The sequence below is a fragment of the Trachemys scripta genome, chromosome 7, assembly GCF_013100865.1.
Source record: "Trachemys scripta elegans isolate TJP31775 chromosome 7, CAS_Tse_1.0, whole genome shotgun sequence".
In the NCBI taxonomy this organism is placed as follows: Eukaryota; Metazoa; Chordata; order Testudines; family Emydidae; genus Trachemys; species Trachemys scripta.
In genome coordinates, this window is record NC_048304.1 from 85,679,201 (window position 1) to 85,702,394 (window position 23,194).

At 44.7% G+C, this 23,194-nt stretch overlaps 1 protein-coding gene across 3 annotated transcripts in view; it reads right to left on the minus strand.

Annotated features, from left to right (window-relative positions):
- Positions 1-23,194, minus strand: part of PALD1 (phosphatase domain containing paladin 1) — a 187,857-nt gene that overhangs the window by 106,426 nt on the left and 58,237 nt on the right. For all 3 annotated transcript variants that reach the window (XM_034775850.1, XM_034775851.1, XM_034775849.1), the window contains exons 2-5: positions 4,554-4,748; positions 3,736-3,838; positions 2,546-2,725; positions 488-652 (exon numbers count right to left, since the gene is read on the minus strand). In XM_034775850.1, coding sequence (XP_034631741.1) covers positions 488-652; positions 2,546-2,725; positions 3,736-3,838; positions 4,554-4,748 — 643 coding nt within the window. The remainder of the gene's footprint in view (positions 1-487; positions 653-2,545; positions 2,726-3,735; positions 3,839-4,553; positions 4,749-23,194) is intronic.

Consider the following 23,194-nt stretch of genomic DNA (forward strand, 5'->3'; position numbering starts at 1 on the left):
GGAAGGAGGATGTTGCACATAAGGATTGAGGTGAATTGGTAAAAGTGTGTGCAGACCTAGAACGGATGTAGCAGGCATGAGAGCAGCTGCAGGATTAGGTGGAGACCCAATGGCAGAGCTGTGCAGGTGTTCAAAGGTAGAATAGCATGAATGCTTGTGGGTCAGGACTTTGGTTTACTTGCAAAGCTGGGTGAGGGTCCAGAGCAGGGATTCTTCAGGTCAGGAACAAAGTGCAATGTAAGATTCTGTGAGGTTTTAGCCTCTATTTCTTGGCCATTAAAAGTCACCAAGTAAAGCTGAGAAATGATTTTTATATGTATATGGGTTTATATATAAAATCAGAATTTTCAGATGGTTCCAATCAATTGTCCCTATCCTCTGCCAAACGCACACCTCAGTTCACCCCAGTCCCCAAACCCAAACAAACAGACATCCCAGGCCTCGCTATTTCATACAGTGGAACAGCTTCCTTATGGCTCCCAATCACCTCTTTCCGAATTGCAAGCTCCAAGTTGTCCACTTTGACCCCTCTCTGCAGGCTGTGCAGGTTTTCATGCAAGTTCTCCTTTCCTCTTGGCGTGTAGGGCACAAAGTCATTTTCCATGCGTAGAAACAGAACAGGCTCCTCACGAACACAGAAGAAGATGCACTCCTGCAAAGACACAGGTACATGCCAGCCAGCATCCTCCACCGCTCCAACTTTGTGAATGGTTGATGAATGCCTAGCTGAGCTCAGCATCTAGAGGGAGGAGACTAGACTAGAGAGACTGTTATTCTGTTTTTTAAAAGCTTGTGAGGCATATTGTGGCAGGCAAGATATATTAACCTAGAAAGATAAATACTGCTGTGCAATTTTTTCCCCAGTCAAACTGGGGGAGTGAAGGTCTCAGTGTCCAACACTGGGACGGTGCAGGGAAGATGTTAAAGAGATAGGATTGTTATTTTTCATTATTTGTTTTGTGTGTTCGGAGGAACTTAAGACCTTGAGTTTTAATCCTGTCACCACATGTGCTTATGACAGCCTTAAAAAAGTGTCATGAAAATTCACTAATATTTGCATTACTTACATCCTGGTGCCATGATGAGGATGATAATATTAATCATCATCAAGTATTTGTCCTGGATGAGTGAGGGGCATAACATTTTGGAAGGCTGCCTTATTTTTGTAGGTAATTATTTCAGTCACAGCTCTTAAGGCAGAACCTTTTTATGACTGGTGTGAATTGCAGAAGGCAAACCTTCTCTTTCATGCCACTCTCATTGCCACGGACAGTGCTTCTCAGCTACCCATCTCAGTAAAAGGGGAATAAGAGGGATTAAAAATAAATCAGTAAGGGGCAATACCACCAGAGCATCACTCTACTTCCATCCACATCCAAGTGAGCAGAATGGCTTCTTTCAAGGCTAATGCTACTAACTGGGGTATTATTCCACAGGGGGACTGCAGCTAATAACTTCCACAGGAGCATTACACTTCTAGGATTCCCCATCCACCAGTGCACAGAGTGAGATTCCTAGGTCCCTCCCACTGCTGTCTGGAAGTAGCTATATCACACACCAACAGGCTTTTGTTTAAAACTAGAATTGCCCAGCAATGAGCTGTTTGTATTTTGACTTAATTCATAGCTACAGTGCACTCACAACATCAGCAGCCTGTGGAGACTGTACAGTTCTTTTCACTTCATACTGTCCACAGTTACCCACAGGCCCAATATGTCAATGAAAATCAGGAGCGGCAGAACTCTAAAAGGAGCTGTTACATCCAAACAATTCAAACAGTTTAACTCACACTCAAGAGTGGCTAGGACAAGCATTGATATAACTCAGTTGAGTGTGTCCCTGCCTGTGGATGTCTGTGTAAGTGCAGTACCTAACAGAGGTTTGTAGCTTGCCAACAGGATCAGTGTGAGGGATAGCCCTCTGTCCCACCAACATGGGGTGAGTGGCCCCACAGTCCAGACTGCACCCCAGGGACCCTGTCACACTCCTCTCCACAAGAGCCACATTAAGAAATACAGTAGAAAACTCATAGCAATGAATTTTTTTCACTCTAGGCCAGCGGTTTTCAAACTTTTTGTATTGGTGACCCCTTTCACACAGCAAGCCTCTGAGTGTGACACACCCCCCCTTATAAATTAAAAACAAGGGGGGTTAATTTAATGGGGACTTGGAGCTGTCAGCCCTCTGGAGCTGACAGCTTGCTGCCCCCATGTAACCATCTTACGACCCCCCAGTTTGAGAACCCCTGCTCTAGGCAAAATCATTATCCATGCTTCACAGGGCTTTTAAACCATTTGAGGATTACATTCTACTTTATTATAAACAGCTTTTCAGTGCATCTGAGTTCACTTTACAAAGGTTCAGTTGGACCTGGGAATAAATTTTGTAACTCCCATTCTCATTGATGGATGGGAGTATGTATGCACATTAAGAGGCGAATAGCTCATGTAATATGGAACATTGTAATTTTTATCACCTAGATAGTTGTGCATTTGGTTTTCTTACACACACACACACACACACACACACACACACACACCCCTACCTTGTGCCCATCGTTCTGGAGTTTCTGCAGCACCTGCTTGAATCCATTGAGACTGGGCTGTCCCATTCCAAACACTTCGTACCTTCCTTTGGCCTGTCGGAAATTTGGAGCTCCACAACTGCCTGTAGTGTTCAAGACATCTAATTTACTGTATACATCTCTGACCATAAAATATTTCCCCTGCAAAATAAGTGGTGGAGAAAAGACAACAATTTGAGTGTGTAACAACAAGCATTTTGTATAAAACTATGCATCTACCTAGAACTGAGCATATTCTAACTCAGCAGGAAGGGAGAGGGGCAAGAGATGACCAAGGAGTGTATTTCAACCACTTCACTCAAAAGAAACTCTTCCTAGACCTATGTTCAATATCCCCATCACCCCTGATCACAAGCACATAGCAGAATGGGAAAGCAGAGTTCCAGCAAGCAGAAACAGTCTCTTACCATCTCATAGGGGCTGCTCATTCTAAGAAATGCAAAACAACTTCAGAATTCCCCACTTACCAAATGTGCAATGAAGAAAAATTTCTTCAGGTCTTTCCCCTGAAGGTGATTAGTTTATATACTGAAGCAGCAGGTCTGATTCCATTTCAAAGCGGAGTGAAATACCCATATGAAGCTTAGACCTAGGGTGACCAGATGTCCCAATTTTATAGGGACAGTCCTGATTTTGGGGTCTTTTTCTTATATAGGTTCCTATTACCCCCCCACTCCCTGTCCCGATTTTTCACATTTGCTGTCTGGTCACCCTACTTAGACCCCACATGAACACAGCCTAGAAATGAAGGTTTCCACATGTTTGTAAACATCAGCCTGCCTGTTCAGAGAGACAGCAAAGCTGCCTGGGGTGAAACTGTTCACATAACACAGTACACTAACCTCAGCTGCCTCTCGCTCCCTCCCCTATCCCCAAACAGCTACTCACCTCCATCCCCACAAACACAGGGACCCCTTTCTGGGATCAAATTAGGTGATCCAAAGCCTCTAAGGAAACCTCACTCCCAGCCCCCGATAACAATGCTTGCAGGGTTTGTGAAATGAATCCCGTGGCATTTGCACAGCTGTGTTACCCTTCCCTTAGCTTGTAAAATGCACAGTATAATTTTCACCTCAGGTAATATGACTTGCTTGCTCTAGATACACTGTGACAAAGCATGCTCATGGCAGAACAGGGTTAGCAGCCTTTACCTGTACAAGGTAGTGTTCCAACGTGGTCTCTGAAATCCGCCCCACTGTGTAGTTGGCCTTCAGCAGGTCGTCATGAATCTGAAATTCCTCTTTGCAGTTGTAGCTGTGAAAGCCACACGCAAAAACATACTGCATTTAAGACAAAGGCTTTTTCTCCAGTCAGCATGGGGATCATTGACCAAGAAGGTCAAGGGATTGAAGCTCAGGGACACATGCTATGAAAAAAGCCCCCCGTCCCTATCCTATTCACTTGGTAAACCTCTAGTACGATATATTGTCTATAACTACAACCACTGGTTGAAATTTTATCATGTGACCAAAACTAAATGGTGTGTTATACCTGGTAATCACCACCACAGATATGCTACACAGGCTGTGGGGCAGAACAGTTGCTGGCAGCACAGAGATAACTGGCAGAGGCTTTGACAAGCCAGAGCCAGGTTGCTCCTATAGGACAGGGCGGAGAAAGTGGGGTCGGGGAAAAGGATAGTTCTGAATCCTGCACCCACCAAATAGTCTGCTCATCTGGGGATGCAGGGGGGGGGGGGGAAGAGGAACCTGGGTCTCCTGAAGGCTGTTCCCGCAGGGGAAGCAGGAGGCAGAGGGAGGCTGTAGAACTCACTGCTTCTCCCCAGGAAATTAATTGTGGGAAGGTCTGTTCTCTCAGCACAGAGAGCTGGGAAGGTTGAGGGGACAAAAGGAGGAGAAGCCCCAGTCTTCAACAAAACCAGTAGGGCAATGTTCCTATAACATTAGCAAAGGGGAAACTCCAGATGGTTACATGATTTACAGAAGCACTCCAGCCTGAAGCTACTCACGTGATGACAACAGGTGCCACCTTGTTGGTGATGATGGACTTGGCTTTGTTGTTGTGGAGGCCAACCGTCTGGCAGGAGTGGATGCTAAGTGAGTGGCGGTCCTCCATGGTCCCGTTGCCGTGAACGTTCTCAAACGTAGCTGCTGAGACTGTTTGCTGAGCTGTGCTGGCAGTTGTACCCATAATCCACAGGCAGCTTCATAAAACAGCCAGGAGAACAGGCAGTAGGAAAGGGAGGAGAAACAAGGAGACAAAACATTAGGGCTGATCTAAAGAGGGCTTAACGCCAACCAAACATCACTGCAGAATTACCAGATCCTACACTTAAACAGGCTCAGATCTGACACTGTACAGACAAATGTTGACCATGTCTTCCCCTTTAAAGGTTACGCATAATTGGTTAGTTTTAATGCTCATAAAAGTGTGGGTAGAGCCAGACAGAGTGTGGGCAGCTGCCTGGGCAGATTCCACCTCCGTTCACACACACCACTCTGCCAATGCACCTCAGTTATACCCTTCAGTTCTCACAGCCAACACCCAGGTCACACAAACAAACATGGGGCTGGCCATCCCACAATCCAACCCTGCTACTGCAGGACTACAGCCTCTCCTGAGTAGCAGATGCATGTCAGCCTGTGGGGATTCTGACCAGGCATCAGACAGACAACCAAAACACACACATCCCCATGTTTCATTGGTGAGTGATCCACATGAAACTGAACCCAGGAGGTTTGACTCCTCTATTCCCAATTTTCAAAACATAAAATAAAATTGCAAAGAAGTAATAATGGCCTCCAAAGAATATATGGAATTAATCTGGCGTTTCAGGATATGGACACACATGGTCCCCTTGGTCATAAATGCTAAGCTATCTTGCTGTTTAAAGGTAGGCTGAACTCCCCTCTCATGGTTTAAAGTGGGGTCTCTGTCCCTCCAGTTCAAGGAATACATAAGCACGTGCTACTGCAGTCTCCCATGCTGTCCCAGCAGACATAGGCGCTACGCCTCGCTCTGCCACTGAGTTGTAGAGGGTACGTCTACACAGTGAACTGCAACCCGTGGCAGTGAGTCTCAGAGCCTAGGTCAACAGGCTTGGGCAGGCAGGGCTTGTGTTACTGCACTAAAAATATCTGTGTAGTCATGACAGCTAGGGCTCTGAAACCCAGCCACCCTTTCTGAAAGCCCAGGGCAGGGGTGGGCTTCAGAGCTCAAGCTCCAGCCCGAGTTGTGACATCTGCACAGCTGTTTGTAGCATGAGCTCTGCAAGCCCAAGTCAGCCAACCCAGGTTTGAAGATTCACTGCCCCAGGCTGTCACTCACTGTTTAGAAGTATATAGTGGCTTTGGGCAAAACACAGCTTCCGTGTGCCTCACTTTCTCCATCTGCTTTCCCTTTTGTACCAGGCTTTGAAAGCTACTGATGGAAGGTTATGTCTACACTGCAATTAGATACCTGTGGCTGGCCCAGGCCAGCTGACTCGGGCTCACGGGCCTTGGGCTAAGGGGCTGTTTCATTACAGTGTAGACATTCCAGCCTGATCTGCGGCCCAAGCTCTGGGACCTTCATTCCTTGCAGGGTCCTAGAGACCAGTCCTTTAGCTCAAGTCCCAGGAGCCCAAGTCAGTTGGTACAGGCCAGTCATGGGTGTCTAATTGCAGTGTAGACGTACTGAACGGCACTCTAAGTATTGCTGATGTTCCCACTAAAGTTCTGGAGGGGAATGAGAGATCTCCCTCACAGCAAGACCCTTTTAACTTTAGAAAAAGGGATACGACGCAGAATAGGGCCTGGCCTCTTACTCAGTCCTTAGTATTCAGTTCAGTTGTCCCAGCAGTCACATTGCTCCTCTTGGTTTTCACCTCATTTTTAAAAATAGTTCAAAGGAGTTGGGGGAAGGAAGGATGGGATGAACTGAGTTCAGCCACCACCTGGGAGTAACACAGCAGACAAACACATGAGCTTCTTTCCAGTGATAACTAAATAGAGCATGAGACTGAACTAATGGTGATGGAGGCTGGAAATTAATATGCAAGAGGAAAGTGAAAACAGTTTTTCCTAGATAGAAATACTGACCTCTCAGACTAATTTCAAGGGATATGAGGAAGCTGCAGGGAGAGCTGTACAGGATCCAAGGGACATGCTACAAAGGCTCACATTGTATTCCAGCTGAGGAACTGGGCTGGAAGAGCGGGGACAAATGCTTCAGTCGCTCCCTGCTGGCTGTCACTGGCTCTCAGACCATAAGGAAAACATTCTAGCTCTGAAGATAGTTGTGCTTTAGCAGTGGGTCTTACAGAAAGGTTGGATGCCTATACTTTTTCCTTTTATTTTCTCATGGATGGTTACTTTCCAGTACTAGGAAGCACCGATCCTACACGGCTGCCATCGGGCAATACTCCAGCAGAACTCCTGCACCCCACCTCAACCTGGTTAAGTTATGGGAACTGTGATGGAGGAAAGAGGTGCATTTCAGATCAAATCAGCCCCCTCCTGAGGTTCTCATTTGCTCCCCCTTCATATAAAACTCTTCACTCATATTGTTATGAATCCCCCTAGCTAGAAGCGGTTGTAGGGAACTCCCTTAGTCTACCTGTTAACATAGGGACATCTGGTGAGGGAAAATATGCACCTTTAAACTCCATTCTACCAAGACAACCTACCAGAGGGACATTTTGCTTTAAGATTGGGGGAGGGAGGGCGAGGTGAACAGAATAGGACAATAACTACCAAGGATCCACTGTCATATAGTCTTCAACATCTAAGTTTATGTCATATCAGCCAGCAGGTGGCACCATTACATGATATGAGGCTTTCCCAGTAGCAAAAAGCACAAAGTACTCCCAGCGCCTTCTGCCTTGGAGAAGGAAGATTAGCATTATTGTTTATTTGTACAGTGCCAAACAGTGTGTTAATTACTCTACAGACAAGGTCCCTGCCCCAGACTGAAGATGCTTTAAAGAGTAAATATTAATAAATAATAATAATAAACCAGACTCCTTGTTGATTTTATTAATAAATATTTATTTTGAATGTCCAAGTGACTTTTTTTCTAAGCCTCTCACCTCATTTCCAAGTTTGATTAAAATAAAGAAACCAGGGCAGAAACTTTATGTTAAGATGCCTAGCTAATATGGTAATTCTGCCTCCTAACATAAATGTTCAGGTTTTTTAAAAAACGTGACTGAGTTCACTGAATATTGATTGTGGCGGATATAGATTGAACCACCTTCCTCACCTGTAGTTAGGTAATGTTGCTTTTTTAGTAAAGATGTTTTAAGCCTCCATCTGACTTAGTTTCCCTGGAGCTAAGAACTCCATTCTGCCTCCCCAGCCCCAATCAAGCATTTATTTTCATGCCTAATACTTCAGCCAGCGTGACTTTTACTTCTGACAGTAAATAAAATGTCAGGGATATAGCAGTCTCTCATCCAAATTCAAGACAGCGGAAGTTAAAGGCAAGGAACACTATTTTCCCCTTGGTATAAGCATGGATTAAAAAGTGGAAAGGCACCACGTCCAGATAAGATCCCAACAGAGGTTCTTAAGACAGACTTGAAAAGCACAATAGACATTTTGATCGGCATCTTACAAAAGATATGGGGGGGGGGGGAGAAGAAGAAAAAATGCTAAAGGAGTTGGAAAAGGGTCATATAACGAAAAGAAAGGAGATATCAGTCAGTTCAAAACTAAGGGATATTCAATTGCTGTGTATCCCAAGTAAGGTTTTTACATGCATCATTCTAGACAGAATAAAGAAAGCAGTAGGTTCAAGGTTATGACAAGAACAGGTAGGGTTCAGACAGGAGAAATCATGTATAGATCAAATAACTCTACGTCTCATCACAGAACTGTTGATCGAATGGCAATCACAACTTTACATGAATTTAATAGGTTTCCAAAAAGCCTTTGATACAGTGAATAAAACAGTTTAGAACAGAAATTTGTGAACATCATTCAGAGCATCTATGAAAATATAACAAGCCAAGTAATATACAACAGTGAAGTGACTAAGCCATTCCAGGTTACTAACTGGTGTCAAACAAGGATATCTTATGTCACAGATAATCATTTTACTGATAGCAGACTTGGTAATGAGAAAGACCACAAAACAACCAAGGTGCATACAATGGACTTTCACACAGAAGTTAGAAGACCTTAACTTAGCGGATGACATGAACTTGCTATCCTATACCCACAGAGACATGCAAGCCAAAATAAATATATCCAGGCCTATGCACAATTAGTAAGGTTGAAAATCAAGACTGACTGAGAAAACTAAAACCATGAGAATTAGCACACAAGAAACGCCAATAACACTTTCTAGGACTGACACGGAAGAGGTCAGATATTTCCCATCTTGGCAGCATTGTTAAGTACAACAGGAGGAACAGACGAAGGCATTAAAGCTAGAATAGTGAAAGCCAGACATGCCTGCCTAACTCTAAAGCCAATCTAGAGAAACAAATTTTGTCCTCCAAACTGAACTTTGAATATTTAACACCATTGTAAACATCAGTCTTAATATATGAAACACAGAGACTTATTAAGATCTTACTACCTAGACTCCATGTTTTCATAAACAACTGCCTTAGACAAATTCTCAATATCAGATGATCAGGAAAAAAGTTCACAAAAAAAGGAACTCTGGAGGAAAACAAAACAGATAGGATTGGAAATTACAGAGTGAAAATGGAGAAGGCTAGGAGATACATGGAGGAAAAACCCAAATAACATAATTACGCAGGCATTGGACTGGAATCCCCAGGCCAAGATGTGATGAGGTAGATGGAAGCGCACAATAGAAGTGGAACTGAACGCTATCAAAATGACAACAAGAAGCTAAGAAAGCAGCAAGAAACTGTCAAAGATGGGAGGCAAAGTTGAAGGCCCTATATTCTGCATGGAATAGAGAGAGATAAGTAAACTAAGGCCTAAGCGGGTGCAGCTCCCTAGCTGTTCCAGAGAGTCTATATGGATTGCATTTCATGCAAACATTCCCCTCTCTGGGGTTTGCCTTTATTTATAAGCTTGGCTGTTCGTAAGGCTTCCCTATAGACTCCTCCGTCTCAAATCCTAGGTTCCTCTATTCTATAACCACTCCATCTTGCTTACATTCAGGATGGCAATAACAAGCCAAACCTTCCACAATAAATTAGCGGAAGTCAGTCAGCCATTCCCTGAAGGATTTCAACACCTGCTAACAGATTGGGTCAACTGCTACCCCAGCTGCCCTGATTACACCTGGCATTTGTGACTTTGTAGATGCTAGTGACTAAGTATTATGCAAATATAAATACTGTCTACTCTGGATACTGTGGTTAAGTAATCTGAAGTGGTCTTGGCTGCTGTTTACATGGATTTGGTGCTTAAATAACAGGTGGTGTTTTGATTGTTAACTACTTCAGATTAATTCTGGTCTCTTTGGGAAATCTTGATGTATATCTGAAGCAAACATTGCGCAACTGTTGTTTGACTTAGGGATTATTCCATTCTGCTCAAGGAATGCCAATTTTTCTTGCTCCAGCCTACATTTGGAATATGTGTGGAGTGGGAAGATGACATCCAGCTAGCTGACTGCTCGCATTCACGTGGCATTGCTCTCTTCAAGGAGGGTGGGGAGGAGGCAGATTTTTACTGGTTACGCTCCACTAGGAATTGCCTAGTGGCTGCTTTGCAGACTTACTGGCAGCCTCCACACAAGTAGTGCATATCCTCCGATTCGTCAAAGCCTGTTCAGAAGGCCTCTACTAATCCAATCCAGCCTCTCCAGCCATGCACATTCTCCTCCCCTGGACTTGCCCCACAGGCAGTCTTGACAGATTAAAGAAAATGCACAAAAGTTTAATTAGAGTTTGGTAAAATATTAGCATTTCCTTTTACCTTCCCATCATTGCTAATCACTGGAAGATTTGTGTGTACTGAAAATATAGCAGCCGTGTGCCGGCATCTCAGGCGCCTTTAAACACAGGCTCACATGCAGCAGTTGTATCCATGGATTGTTTCCAACACTGCTGTGGAGGTGCATCCAGCCTTCCAATGTTTGTAAAATACTACTTAGGCATGCTACAAGAAATAAATAATAATAATAATTATCTAGTAATGTTTCTCCACAACGTACCAAAATAAAAAAATTTTTAAAAAACCACCACCAAGCAACACTGCAATTAAACACAGTCAGATCCAAGCCTTGAAACAAGAAAGAAAACAATTCCAGGGACTGATCCTACACCACTGAATCAATAGGAGTTTTGTCAAGGACTTCAGAAGGAGCAGGATCAGACCCTAAGAGGGTACAAGACAAGGAACAAACTGCAACAAGTTGGGATACACTGAAATGGGGTCTAGGCACGATGGAAAGAATTTACTATGCAACATTGCTCTGAACAGAAGAGTGAAACAATTACAGTAAGTTACTTGCTGCGGAATACAGGTCTGTCGCATCTTACGCGCATTTAACATGTGCAATTTCAGCTTTACGCGGTCGGCAAAAACAAAAAAAAGAGAAAAATAACAATTTTAATACTGTACCTGTAGTGCGGGCGATTCCGCCCGCCATTGAACTCAATGTAATTTTGACTATACGCGGTTTTTGCTTTACGCGCTAACCGCGGAACGGAACCCCCGCTTAAGATGAGACTCACTTGTAAAGCTGATGTAGCTACTGAGCTAGGAGAATTATTTTGAGCAACATTGGAGGTTTAGTGGAATGGCAATGCTTCCCTTTAGTCGCCTGTAGCCCTCTCACTCAAGTCTACAGGAAAACATGCTGCTGGTGACAAGTTCCAGCTGCTCCACACAGCTGGCTTCCTTCCACGCAGCAGAACCCAGACAAGACGGATGTTTGCAGTCATGCACCCAGCAGCTGGCTACTAGACAGCCACTATCATCGGGGATTTCCCTCCTTCACTATAAAAGCATCTCTGTAATTCAACCTCTATAGAAAAAATGTGTGGCAGAACCTACCTCCTCCTCTCCCCCAAGCTCTGCTTTGGCCAAAGATTCCCCCTTGAGTTTGTGGCAAAGACTTCCCACCCACCCTCCCAATAGTACAAAGAATCAAATCCAGTTCAGAGCTCTCACACTGCATCGACTTAGTGCTCTTATGAAACTCCATTTGTCCTGCTTCACAAGACCAACACTCTAAAATCCAGACAAAAGCAAACAGTTAAGCAGGAGGATCCTCCCCTGAATTGGCACCAGCTAAGAACATCTTGCATCACTTGACCCCTTTAGAACAATAAGTCGACTGTCACTGATGGGCACTGGAGGGTGCCATGCCCAGATCTTGTCAACCGAACAAAGTAAAACAAAAAAGTCTGTTGTAACTGGAGGTCTCAGCATGGAAGATAGAAGAAAAGTATGAGCCAGGTTCGGGATGGAGAGGAAGTGAGATGAATTCTAGAGAACCGATCAAAAACAATACAGAAAGAACTGAACAGAGTTACAGTTTTGACTAATAACATGGCATTGCAGAAGAGATCACATCAGGAAATCCACCCTGATAGTTTACATCTTAGACGTAAAGGGAAGCTTGTCAAGGTTTCAGACCCAGAAGTATACAGTAATACTCATTTGGTGTACATAGCATCTTTAAATCAGGGATCTCCAAGCTCTTTACAAATCTCAATGAATTAACTACCTTCCAGGGTTGCAAATGGGCAAACTGAGGCAGAGAGGTGAAGTGACCTGCCTATAGTCACACAGCAATTTAGTGGCGGAGAAAGGAATAGACCCCTGGACTCCTGATGCCCAGTATCCTGCTCCAACCTCTAGTTTGAAATGTCACTCCTTCCTGTTGTATTTAACACCTTGACTTTAAAAGAAAAAAAAAATCCTACAAGCAACTAGAAAAAAAAATCCTACAAGCAGCTTTCTTTTTTTTTCTCTTCCGATTTACACTGCAGATAAACAATTCTAAGAACAAATCTGTTTGGATGCCCTGATGCTAGTGTATAGCTTTATGTTAGAACTATACTATCGTAAGTCACGACGTTAAGATATTTTTCTAATTCCTGATCACTTAGAAGGAAGTAGTGATACATCAAGAGAACTTGCGCACTAAGTGATAAGAAATCGTTTCTTAAAGCAAGTCAACTTCCGGACCACAAAAACCTCAACTGTTTCTTCCTTCAGATGTTGAAAGAAAGAGAAGGACTGTTTGTGACTGAGGGATGAGTTCTGATGGGTCTTTTACTGCATTCTGCAATCCGCCCTTATGAATTAACACAGATGTGACAAAATTATTAACTTTTTTGTTTCAACTAAGCAAGCTCTGTTTGTTTGTTTTCTTGTTTCTGAAACAATTCACCCAGGGGTGCTCAACCCCACACTCCACCCCCATCCGACCCCTTTACCCAGAACCCCCGCCCCCACTCCACCCCTTCCCACCCAGTTCCACCCCCTCCCCCAAGCACACCCCGTCCCCGCTCCTCCCTCTCCTTCCCAGCGCCTCCTGCACGCCTTGGAACAGCTGATCACGGCGAGCAGGAGATGCACTAGGGAGGGAGAGGAGTTGATCAGTGGGCCTGCCAGTGGGGGGAGAGCTTGGCTGCCAGTGGATGCTAAGCTAAGAAAAGAGAGCAACAGGACAATATCTTTACGCTAGCAGACAAGAGTCAACGGTCCGAAGATGAATAACTTTCAATACAGGAGGTTGGCTTGAGACTGAAGAAGTTTATTGTGGAGATTTCCTTTCTGGTGGCAGAGAATTTTCTGTATAGCTGTGAGCCCCAAAACAACTTACAAAACCTCTGGGAAAGGCAAAGGGAATGAGGGAAAAATCTTTTATTGGACCAACTTCTGTTGGTGAAAGAGACAAGCTTTTGTGCTACACAGAGCTCTTCTTCAGATCTGGGAAAGGTATTCAGGCCAGGTCTACTCTATAAAGTTAGGTTCCCTGAATGACCTAGTTAAGCCGACCTAACCCCCAGTGTAGACAGCACTAGGTCGATGAAGAATTCTTCCGTTGACCTCACTACTGCCTCTCAGGGAGGTGGATTAACTGTCACTCTAGAGCAGTGGTTCTCAAACTTTAACAACCTGTGAACCTCTTTCACAACAATGTCAAGTCTTGCGAACCCCCTCCTAAAAATGAATATTTCGAGGGATTTTCTCGTTTACCTGAGTATAAATTATAAAAGCAGTGATCTTGGAAATATAAAATTTGTTTTTATGACATGCTTATTACACACTATTTATTATTCATTATTATTTATCATTACAGTATTATTACATTATGTAAATGGCAACACTCTTCCAAAATCTCACTTTCGTAGCTTGTATCACTTTGAATAAGTCTGTTATAAGACAAGGCTCCTATATTTCATCCAGGAGTATCAGATGTGAAACAGCATGAAGGTATTTAAGAAGTCAACTCAAAGACTTCCTCCTACACAAGCATTCAGGTCTTGAGCAGTCTAGGCAAACAACACACATTACAACAAAGCTTAAACTTGTTCTTCATAATTTTAAACACAATACTAGCTGCCTATTTAATTTTAAAAACAGCAAAAAATATCCACTCCCTTTCCATTTCTTATAAGGAGTCTTGAAGTTTAATTCTTCTCAGTGTGATAGAGATGCTTGCTTTGATCTGCTTAGCTCTTGGAAGTCCAGGGGCTCCGGGCTGCTAGCCCCGTGCTGCCCGGGAACCCTAGGAACAGCTCTGTCGGCCCTTAGGGAATTTTTCCCCCGAGAACCTCCTGTAACATTTTGTGAACCCCAGTTTGGGAACCACAGCTCTAGAGTGTATCTATAGTGGAACACTGCTGCTGCAGCATTTCTAGTGGAGACATAAGACTAGTCTACACTGAAAACTTACATCAGCACAGTTATGTCTCTAAGGTATGTGAAAAATCCACATCCCTTACCAACGCAGTTAAGCCAACTTACCCCCCCCCCCCCCCCCTATAGACAACACTAAGTCAATGGAAGAATTCTTCTATCATCCTAGCTACTGCCTCTCAGGCCATGACTACACTACAAACTTTGGTCATCGCAAGTTTACGTCAGCATTAAGCTGCCGTAATTAGTATATCGCTTGTGCGTGTGCATACTTGTCTCCTTGTGTCGGCGCTGAGCATACTCACCAAAAGTGCTTGCATCGATGCACAATGCAGCGCACCATAGTACCAGCGTGCAACCTGCCACCGGCCAGCATCCTGTCTTTTGGAAAGTTTTGGGCATTGCTTGGTGGGTCCAAAATGAGTCATGCAGGGGAGACTGGGAGCAAAAGGTCAACTTCCCAGTGTGCAACTGTCTCCATCCCATAACGTCATCTATATCCCAATTTTTTCACGCCTTTTTTAAAAATCCCATGAACCCGTATGTCCCTCGTTGCTATTCGCCATCTCTGACAGAAGCATGCAGAGCTGCGCAGGCTCCATTATTGTCATAAGCATTGCAAGCATAGGACACATTGACCCTCCAGTATTTGCAGAGCTGAAAGAATAACCAAATCAGCAGGGAACATGATGATTTCTTGGAGGGCAGATTGCTGTGGGACATAGCGAGAACCAATTCAAGGTTGCAGCTGCAGACGGTGGAGCCTGAGAAACAAGCACTGACTGGTGGCATTGCATCATAATGCAAGCTTGGGATGACAAGCTGCAGAACTTTTGGATGCACAAGGCCACATTCCTGGATCCATGTGCTGAGCTCACCCCTGATGTCCAGCGCAAAAACACCAAAATGAGAGCTGCACTGTCAGTGCAGAAGTAAGTGGCAATCGCACTGTGGAAACTTGCGATGCCGGATTGCTACCAGGTAGTGGGAAATGGGGGACATGGATCAGCGTTCACGTCGCACTCCCTTTCTGTATCCAGCACGGGTCAGGGAAGCTAATGATCCAACCAGTGGACCAAATTCGGTGATGAATCCTGGTCACGTGCCACCTGAGACATGTTGCATATACACTAAGAAGTGGGAAATCAGTTTGGAGTTGGAAACTCCACTGTCAAGGCTGTTGTCATGCAAGTGTTCAGGGCCATTAATTGCCTCCTGCTAGGCAGGACTGTGACTCTCAGCAATGTGCAGGACACAGGGGATGGATTTGCAGCAATGGGGTTCCCAAACTGCGAAGTAACAGATGGCACATTTATCCCCCTTTTGGCAGCAGACCCCCTTGCCACAGACAACATCAACAGAAAGGGCTACTTTTCTATGGTTGTGGATCAAGGTGGACGTTTCACCGACATCACTGTGGGCTGGTCAGGGAAGGGGCATGATGCTCGCATCTTTAAGAACACCGGACTTTTCAGAAAGCTCCAAGCAGGGACTTTTATTCCTTGACCTGCGGATCACCACTGGCAATGCTGAAATGCCAGCAGTGATCCTGGGGGACTCAGCCTACGCCTTGCTCCCCCAGGTCAGGAAGCTGAACGCTAGCCACCTGAGCAGCAGCAAGGAAAGATTCAACTACCAGCTCAGCAGGTGCAGACTGACAGTTGAATGTGCTTTTGGTAGATCAAAAGGATGCTGGCATTGTTCACTTACAAGATTGGATCTCAGTGGGGAAAAAAAATCCCAATGGTTATAGCTGCCTGCTGTGTCCTGTGTAATATCTGCGTAGCAAGGGGGGGAAAGTTGCTGCGGGGGTGGAGGGTGGACATGGAGCGGATGTCTGCTGAGTTTGAAGAGCCAGACACAAGGTATATGGCTCAGGAAGGTGCTGAAAGAGCACTTTCATTGTGAGTACAGTAACGCATTGTGGTGTAACGTGCTCTGCCTGGCCCTGCTGTTTCAGGGCCTGTTAGGAATGGTGTGGTGTTTGGTGTACATGTATTGATATAACACAGTCAATGCGCCTATTAATTTTGCAGCACTTGCTGTACATTTAGGATTACTATACTGTGTGTGTGTTTGTCACTGATCCTATGAGTTGTGTGACACTGTACAGTAACAAATATGTGGGTGCTTTCAGAACTGCTAGGCACCCTGCAGGATATAATGTGAACTAATAACAAATTATGTTTCAAATAATAGAATTTTATTCAGTAACAAACCAGTGAAATGAAAAATCTGTGCAATTTAAAAGCAAATCTATTAATTTTAGGTTTTTAATGTAACAGAATTTATCAAAAGGCAAGAACATTCATGTGTATTTTAGCTACACATACAGCTGCTATGGCTTTCACAGGTCAGTGTGTGTGACGCTGTAGTTGTCCTTAATGTCCCACGAGTGGAGTGGTAGGGGTAGGGGTAGGGATGTGGCCCCGATGCCACATGGAATGCTGAGGGGGGCGTAGGGAGGTGCCGCAATGGAGTTCTCCATGGACTGCAAAGGGAGGTGAGCCTGGAATTGTTAAATCTATACATTCACAAGAGTCTGCAGCATCTGTATTTGCTGCTAGAGAAGCCCCATTTTGTCCTGGTGCTTTTCCTCTCCACTCCTTCCTTCTCCAGGCTGTCTACAATGTTCACCCTTGAGGCCCTGTGCTCACGGTCTGATGCAGCAGTGGCTTGCAGGATCCCCTTGAACACGTCACCCCGAGTCCTCTTCTTTCTCCTTCTTATCTGGCTCAGACACTCTGCGGCTGTGGAAGGGGGAACCCCTCCAGGCTGCAATAGCAACAGCTGCAGATACAATACACACAGGTACTATTGTTGTCGGTACAGTCAAAATGGCAAGCGAAACTTAAGATTCTGAACTGACTTCCTTTGCCCCCTTAACATTTTAAACAAGATGTGTTTATTGACACTTCTGCTTCAGAGTCCTTGTGCACGGCACCACTCACAGCACCAGCCATGGTGAGTATGACCCATGAGGGGTGAGGGAAATGAGGAGGGAATAGTTCAGTTGCATGAAACTATGAATATAGGTCAATGGCATTGAATACTGGCACTATTTTCCACAGGTAGTGGTGATTTTAGCCCATCTCTCACTCCTGAGGGTAATGAAGGCAGAGAGAGCACAGCTGCTGCTGGCGTCCCGAAGATATCCGTGCCCGTATACTGCCTGCCTAAGTAAAGTGTCCTACTGCTGAGGAAGAAATAAGGCTGCCATTCCTAGAAACCTTCAAGAGAGGACTGCAGAGTACCTCCATGAAAGTTTCATTGAGATCTCTCAGGAGGATTCAAGGGCCATCTCTGTATATGTAAACAAACTGCTCCACATGCCATTCCCCACCTGACTCTAAGGGGGAATGAAAAGCAGATAACACTACCACCTCTCGTCCACTTCCAGTACGAGTAAATTAATGCAAAGTTGATAGCTGTGTCTTGTTAAGTTGCGATCACTGTAATGGGAAATACATTTACACTTACCTAAGGATCCTTCCCTGCATTGGGTTCATCTGTGCTCCACTGCCAGGACTGACTTGTCTGTGGTGGAGTCTCAAACAGCTCCTGACAAGTGGCTTAACTGGACCCCTCATTCACAGGTCCCCCCATCCTTCTCCTCATCCTCTCTTTTCAGGACAAGGGCCTGTGGCTTGGGCTTCTTGGAAGCTCCATGGTGATATGCAGGGTGGTTGTGGGGTCTCCGCCAAGTATGGTATGCAGCTCTTTGTAAATGCAACAGGTCTGCAGCTGAGCACCGGATCGACTGTTGGCCTCCCTGCTGCAGTTCCTTCACTTTCACCTGGCCCTGCTGCTGGTCCTTGTCCTACCTCTTCTCTTCCATCCCCCATGAAATCTACTCTTGGATATCAATGTTTCTAAAGCTGGTCCATAGCTGTGCTTGCCCAGCCTCTTCGCCCCACAGGCCCAGGAGATCCAATATCTCCCATCTACTCCAAGACACAGCACATCTGGAGCATGTAACCAGCATGGTCAGCTGGGCACTTGTGCACAACAATGGAGAGCTGCTAGGTTTGCTCACCAAGCTGGGTAATCAGGAAAAGGCATTTCAAAAATCTGTCGGGCTTTAGAGAGTAGGGGAGCCTTCTGGTCTCTGTGATCCCTGAGCAATGGAGTTCACAACTGAGACCAGAGCGGTCAGTGTCTAGCATTGTGGGACAGCTGCTGGAGGACTGTTAAGGTTGACATAAGCAACGCAGTGTCTACACTCACACTGCGTCAACCTCAGTACATCAACCATGGCTCAATGCTGCTCAACTCTTGGGGAGGTTGGTATAACGGGGTGCTTACATCAATGGAAGACAAATGTACGTGCAGACACAGACAACTATTGTCGACGCAAAGTGGCTTATGTCCACCTAACTTTGTAGTGTAGACCAGGACTCAGGGAGGTGGATTACCTATGGCGAAAGGAGAACCCCTCCCACTGGCATATAGGGTCTACACTATGCCAACAGAGCATTTCAAGTGTAGACAAGCCCTTAGCCTCAGGAGCATCATAGCTAAATACAAGGTGAAACAGATTGTTTAGCATAAGCAGTTAACACATATGTTAAGAGACCATTCAAGGTGAAGTGGCCTTTTAATACCTCTGCAGTCATGGACAAAAAAGGGGAGTTAGGGGATTACAGACTATCATAATAAGACAAATCTGGTGTCTGTATTACAACCATAATTTTTAGTGTCTAGGCTTGTCTTTTGAAAGTGTTGTGCTGTGTGGACTTCTGGGCTCAGGCTGGAGTCCGAGCTCTGGGACCCTCCCACCCAGAGTCCAGAAGTCTGCACAGCAATGAAACAGCCCTGCAGCCCGAGTCAGCTGACCTGGGCTATAAGACTCAATGTTGTGGGTGTTTTATCTCAGTGTAGATGTACCCTCTGAGTCGGGGTAGGCAACCTGCGGCACACGTGTTGATTTTCAGTGGCACTCCCACTGCCCGGGTCCTGGCCACCAGTCCGGGGGGGCTCTGCATTTTAATTTAATTTTAAATAAAGCTTCTTAAACTTTTTAAAAACCTTATTTACTTTACATACAACAATAGTTTAGTTATATATTATAGACTTATAGAAAGAGACCTTCTAAAAACGTTTAAATGTATTACTGGCATGTGAAACCTTAAATTAGAGTGAATAAATGAAGACTCGGCACACCACTTCTGAAAGGTTGCCGACCCCTGCTCTAGGTACTTCCCCCAGACCTGAAGAAGAGCTGTGCGTAGCTTGAAAGCTTGTCTCTCTCACCATCAGAAGTTGATCCAATAAAAGATATTACCTCACCCACCTTTTCTCTCCAATATCCTGGGACCAACATGGCAAAACGTCTGGAAGGCAGCTGAAAGCAGCAAGCCCTCTCTACATATCAACCAAACTGGAAGAAACCAAACCACTTAAATCTATGCACATGGACCTAGAAGCATTTACAGAAAAGGTCCCCCTGGGGAAACATGATGCCCTTAAACAGCTGCTGACACTTCACAGAAAACTTTGGGAAATGTCCTATTTAGAGACTATTCTACTTTCTGTAGCAGTTTTTTTCCCCCCCTATTCTTCTCTCTTGCTCCTTATTACTAAAGGTAGTTGTATAAAAATAAATTATTTCTGAGAAACCTTGGCTCCTGGTGATTATTCTTTGATTGAAATAATCTTCTGGAATTTCATCATCTCAACAGCAACAACTAGTGATCTCACCCCAGGCCCAGCAGTGCAGTCGACTATGCACGAGTGCCCTCAATGTTCTAAGCCATAAGAAACTGAATATCCTATCGCATCTACATGGAAACAAAATAACTTGAAAAAACTGATTAAGAAATTGAGATACACACAATTTTAGATGTGTGCGCGCATGTATATATGTGCGCATGCACACACTCACTTTATGAATATCTTATTTTGTTGACACTTTCTGAACAAAATCAATCCTGGGAAGAGTCCAAGGATACTAAACTCCATGCCCACGTTTGTTTGAGAAAGTATTAGGCAACTGAAAAAATAAAAATGGGGACTATAATAGAAGTAGAATTTGCGCCTTCACTGTCTTGGCCTCTACCTCTCCCACATTAACATAATGAGAAAAAATTTACATCAAAAGGATTTCAAAATTTGTAGCAGCCCTCAGCTGGTTTTAAAAGTTCAAGGACTTCAGCAGGAGAAAAGCATTTAGCCAGAATTGTTTTCTGCAAAATTTTGTTTCATTCAGATTCAGCGGAGCTTTTCAAACAGCAAACACAACTCAATGGACTACAATTATCCAGCATGCCCAGATAACTTTGCCATCTTCACTGCAAATATGCATGTTCTGGGTGCAGGGTCCCCTGACCCCGAGGAATACTGAATGCACTATACTTGCATGTGTACGGGGAGAGTGCTACTGTTTTAAATCAAGATTGAAATAGAGCAGATCTTTGATGTTTTTCCAAAACAGGAATTAATTCAGGGAAGTCCTATGGCCTGCGTTATGCAGGAGATCAAAATAGATTATCACAATGGTCCCTTCCAGCCTTATAAGTACCTCCCCATTCCTGCCCTAGAAATCTTAGTATTTCACTGCAAACCTCCAAAGGAGGGTTTTTTTTAAAGCAACCACAGCAGCGAACAACAATGAATTGCATGAAAAAAAATTGACAGATTTTGAAATGTTCTTTAAAACCACACTGAATGCGCAGTGAAAATCAAGGAAGAAATATAAATTATTTCAATGCTGCTCACCACCACACAAGTGCATATGTACGCACAGAACACACAAAACTCTACCCGGAGGGAGAAGAGGTTATAATAAGGGAAGATCTAGTACTTTCTAGTCACTATCAAGGCCATGCATCCTGACAGTGGCATCTTGTGTGGCCACGAACAACTCTGGAGAAAACCACCATAATAGGGAAGTGTTTATGTTATCTGTGCTGAGAGGGGATAGCCAAGAAACAGCTCCCAAAACAAGCATAAGCTTCTGTTGTAGGTCATCAAAAAGAAAAAAGGATAGGCAGGGGTAAGAGAGAGGAGAGAAAAGAGGTACCCCCCATTATAGACTCAGTTTTGTTATCTACAAATATTCTGAACTTGACTGCGGAACTTGCCATTTTCTAGAGACTTTCTTCTTCTTTTATAACTAATACCTACTATGACAAAGTTCCTCCTCTACCTTGGTGGGTCCTGTGCTTACTGGTGGATTTGCTCGCTTCACAGATTCACCCTGTGGTTCAGGAAACAGTCCAGAGACCTTCCCCTCTGGTAGAAGCTATAGTCCAGGTCAATTCTTCCTGTGTTTGATCAGGAGTTGGGAGGTCTGGGGGGAACCCGGGTCTGCCCTCTACTCCGGGTTCCAGCCCAGGGCCCTGTGGACTGCAGCTGTTTAGAGTGCCTCCTGGTACAGTTGCACGACACCTACAACTCCCTGGGCTACTTCCCCATGGCCTCCTCCAAACACCTTCTTTGTCCTCACCACCGGACCTTCATCCCGATGTCTGATAATGCTTGTACTTCTCAGTCCTCCAGCAGCATGCCTACTCACTCTCAGCTTCTTGCACACCTCTTGCTCCCAGTTCCTCTCACACACTTCCTCTCCTCTGGCTCGCCCTGGCTTGACTGGAGTGAGCCCTTTTATAGCATCAGAGGGGCCTTAATTAGAGTCAGGTGCTTAACTGCCTCACCTGACTCTTAGCAGGTTAATTGGAGTCAGGTGGTCTATTAGCCTGGAGCAGCCCCTGCTCAGGTCACTCAGGGAACAGAAAACTATGTATCCAGTGGCCAGTATATCTCCCTTCTGCTAATCTGCTGTTCCCAACTGGTCTGGGTCTATCACAATACATACTAGAGTTGGACTGCAAACCCTGCATCTGAACACTTCCAGACTCTGCAAGAGTTTTGATCCAGACTCTGATTTTACATCTGGACCCTCCCTCCCTCTCTGCAGTGTACTGAATCAAAACCATAGATTCGGACATTCTTGAAGCTGGGGACAGTTTGGATCAGGAATACAACTGTAGCTGGGGCCCATGTCTAATATTAAAGGAAACAGATGCTCTCCATGTACCATTCCCCCCAAAATTATGCTCCAACAGTGACACCTCAAGAGCACTATAATATTCTGATTTAATAACCAGATTCCTGTCAATGAAACACTGGAATTGCCATAATAGATCAGGCCAGCAGTCCATCTAGTCCAGTATCCTGATCCCAGCACCATAAAGGCCATGGGGAGCGTAATGACTACGCCACCCAAACACTTAGTCTTCCCTAGGACATTTGCCCCGGCTGACAGTAGTTGTCAGGAAAGGGTGCAGGTTGGCTACAACTTCAGAGAAGGGTCAAACCAGGTTCAGCAGTTTCTGAAAGTACAGCTGATATTTGCTCTAAGCTTCCAGACCACAAAGGGCAACATGCAAGCCCAAAGGAGCTCCTCTGCCTCCTTGCTCTTCAGCTCACACCCATTCTAAACAGGGGCATTCAATTTCTCTCCCAACTGGTTTATTAATAAAATCATTTTTGATACAGTTTTCAGAGAAGTGTTGGAGAGTGGCAATAGGGGGCACATAAGAACTCAGCATGCTTTACAAGTCTCCCATAAGAACTGAGATTTCTTATTTTTTGGTGAACAATTATTTGTAAGTCATTGCACAAGAGATTTTAAGCAGCTAATAGGTCAAAAATTTTAGTTTGTCACTTTAGAGCAGTGGTTCTTAATCTGGGATGCACGCACCCCCACCCCCACCCCCCGGGGGTGTAGGATGTCCTTTCTCGGGGTGCGAGACATGCCAGATTTTTTTAGAAGGTAAATCATTGAAAACACAAATTAAGCACAGGCACCTAAGTACAACTACAGGTCTGTCGCATCTTAGGCGCATTTAACAGGCGC